Source organism: Phytophthora parasitica, assembly GCF_000247585.1.
Source record: "Phytophthora parasitica INRA-310 unplaced genomic scaffold supercont2.6, whole genome shotgun sequence".
Taxonomy (NCBI): Eukaryota; Oomycota; class Peronosporomycetes; order Peronosporales; family Peronosporaceae; genus Phytophthora; species Phytophthora nicotianae.
The window spans coordinates 148,817-151,652 of NW_008648992.1; the positions used below are offsets into that span (position 1 = coordinate 148,817).

Below are 2,836 nucleotides of genomic sequence, written 5' to 3' on the forward strand. Positions count from 1 at the left end.
TGCAATTGGGTTATAAAGATTAGACAGCCCTACAATTACAGCAGCGACTGGATCTACCATTGGCGTGACGTTGCTATTGATGGCGTAGACGCTCGTAGTTTGAGCAGCAGGATATACACCATTGGATAGCCCAACGATAGCTCCAAATCCAGAGTTATCAATCTGAAGTTGAGGAGTGTATGCAGTGGCTGACATTGTGTGTATCCAGTGACATTCTTTACAGGCAGCATCGTGAACTGAATCGCATACGCGGATGGATTCTCCGCACACGAGATGAAGTAGTAGTATTCACCGGTCGTGTTGTTGGTCAGATACAAGTTGTTTTGAATACTCCAATATTGCAGGTAGTTGTTGATATCACTTGCTGAGTATGTACCATCTGGCAAGGTGATTGAATACGTAGTTGTTGTTGCTGCTATTGGCCAAATGATTTTGAATGAGTTGTTTTGGCGTTGAGCAGTGATTGCCTTCCAGCTGTAATAAATTGAGATCGAGCCAAGTGCGCATTCAAACTGACTGAAATCAATCGGTTGACTGAATTGATATCGGAATTGATGCTGGGCAACTTGATTGTTGAAGTTCAACAAAACTGGAAATGACATTTTGATTTGCTTATATATACACAAGTGAAGAAAATGCATCGACGTAAAAGAATTCGCAGGCAGATGATGCCACAACCAATGGATGTTGACGGTGGTGGTGTCACCTCCGGAACTGTCAAGCCGCTTGGACCCTCCAAGACAGACCATGGCTTCACAAACATTGAGACTCTAACGAAGCAACTGGAGAAGGTCAATGTTAGCCAACTCGCCAAGGAGCAAAAACAAAGGCAAAGAAGCCCAAATACATTGATACGAGTAAGCTACTCACCTTCAAGCGTGACTCTAAGAGAGCTTCATCATCCGCTTGAATTGGGTATAATAATTTGTTGAAAATACTCCTTTCTCGTACAGCATGTCAAGAAGTTGCTTCATTTCCTTTTTTATACCAGGATTATCATCTCCAATAGCCGTAGCACCTTGTAACATTTCCAAGCGCTTTACAACACCATCCAGTTGCTCATTGTACGCCGAATCAAATTCTCTTGATATGACATTTGTTCAAGCAATATCTCATGAAGTCTTGCTCAGGCTCATCTAGAAGGCTGAAGAGATGCTTATCGAAGCTCTTCTCATCTTCAATCAAGTGCCATTGATCAACGAACGCATGAGAGACGAGCATAGTCTTCAGATTTACATGTGTTTTCCGTTTCGTAGACGCGCGTGTAACCCATTGAAATTCATAACATGTGGGCCGCGTTTGGTCGTCATTTGGTTTATATATTGAGTGAATTGATATTACTTCTCAAATATTTCAATTTCAAGTGATTTATCACTGCCTGTTGGAGTGAAATCTCCATGGAATATACGTTCCCTACGTGCTCTAGAGCGTGTTTGCGGTTTAGCAGGTGATTGAGGTTAAGGAACTGGTTCATATGAGAAGTCAGGATCTTCTTCAACAACTTCTGATGCTTAGGATCTGTTTCCAATCTGTTGTAGCTTGTATTTGCAGCAAACGTGCTATGGAGTAGCTTTGCGTGAAGGTCATGCTTCTCTCTATTTGTCAGCTTCGCATACGTTTGTCATGGCTCATTTCGAGATCGCGAATAATTATTTGTTTTAGTTCATCTAGATTCTGAGTTTTGGATTTAAGCTTTGACATTTTTTTATTTGGTGCTTATATATAAGTTATCACAGTTAACGCGATTGCTTCGAAATCTGCTAAAGATGAATAAAGAGTTTCGTGTTAACCTTAGCCACGCGCAGGCCTTAAAGGTTTTGCATGGAAAGCCTGTTCGATTGACGCATGCTCAGCTCAATGCTGGTCATGCTCACTATTTTGGACCCGAGACGTACAAGAAGCTTGTCAAAGCGTATGAATCTGGTAAAGGAACGACTTTACATATGACTCACCGTGAAGTTTTACGTACGCATCAATCTGGACTCGATGGAAGTGCATTTTGGGGGAGATTTATGGGATGGCGTCAAAGAAGCTGGAAAATCAATTTGGGGATTTTTGAAAAATAATTGGAAGTCAATTGCTGGCTCTGTAATGGATACAGTTGCTGAAATCACCGCACCAGAAACTGGTGGATTCAATTCGAAAGGGAATTAAGCAAGTGATTGGGGTTGGCATGGCTCAACCTCGTCGCAATCGCCGTATTGCTGCTTTGGGAAGCTTTAGACTTGGTTAAAGTCAATTGGAAAGAAGAACCCATAAGGAGTGGCTCCACTTTCTTTGTATCGCTTGAATGTGATACGCTTGTCCAACTTCGAGAGCTTCTCACAAAATTTCGATCGCTTATCAGGGACTTCACCAGCTGTCTCACACCATCTTTGATAGTGCTGATACATAATATCTCTCTCCACGCGATATTGGCCCTGCGATTCAGTGTGTACGATTCCATTTAATCCCGATTCCTTAAGCTCATTGACATAGTTGACAATTCCCTCATTGCTAGCAGTTGTCATTGAATCATAGATAGGCATTCGAAAGAAGGATTTTGGCTTGGGATTGGCAAACTGCTTCAAAAATAGAATTTGTTCATCTCATTCTCATTCTTGATCACATCATCAATCAGCTTGCCATAATAGACCTTGTTGTGCTGTTCCGCTGGATTTACATCGAAAAGTGTCATCTTGTCTTCGACGATGCCAATCAAGTTGTTGGAAGCACCAATAAATTCAGTGATGTCGCCATGTACTTCTTCTTCATGGTAGAGTTTTCGACTAGATTGCACGGAATCGGTGATTGCAGACTTCATTCGCTCAAGACAATTACGAAACGAGCGCTTATC

General features: G+C 41.9%; 3 protein-coding genes across 3 annotated transcripts in view; all 3 read right to left on the reverse strand.

The window, feature by feature from the left end:
* Nucleotides 1-195, reverse strand: part of PPTG_03770 (hypothetical protein) — a gene marked incomplete at both ends in the record, with an annotated part of 722 nt that extends 527 nt beyond the window's left edge. The window contains one exon of the mRNA XM_008897539.1: nt 34-195. Coding sequence (XP_008895787.1) covers nt 34-195 — 162 coding nt within the window. The remainder of the gene's footprint in view (nt 1-33) is intronic.
* Nucleotides 196-2,219: 2,024 nt separating this feature from the next.
* Nucleotides 2,220-2,510, reverse strand: PPTG_03771 (hypothetical protein; the record flags this gene model as incomplete). The annotated part of the gene is made up of 1 exon (XM_008897540.1): nt 2,220-2,510. The coding sequence occupies one exon, from the start codon at nt 2,508-2,510 to the stop codon at nt 2,220-2,222; it is 291 nt and encodes a 96-aa protein (XP_008895788.1).
* Nucleotides 2,511-2,566: 56 nt separating this feature from the next.
* PPTG_21505 (hypothetical protein) lies at nt 2,567-2,803 on the reverse strand (the record flags this gene model as incomplete). Its single annotated transcript, XM_008898304.1, has 1 exon — nt 2,567-2,803. One exon carries the CDS (start codon nt 2,801-2,803, stop codon nt 2,567-2,569), a length of 237 nt encoding a protein of 78 aa, XP_008896552.1.
* Nucleotides 2,804-2,836: the final 33 nt, after the last annotated feature.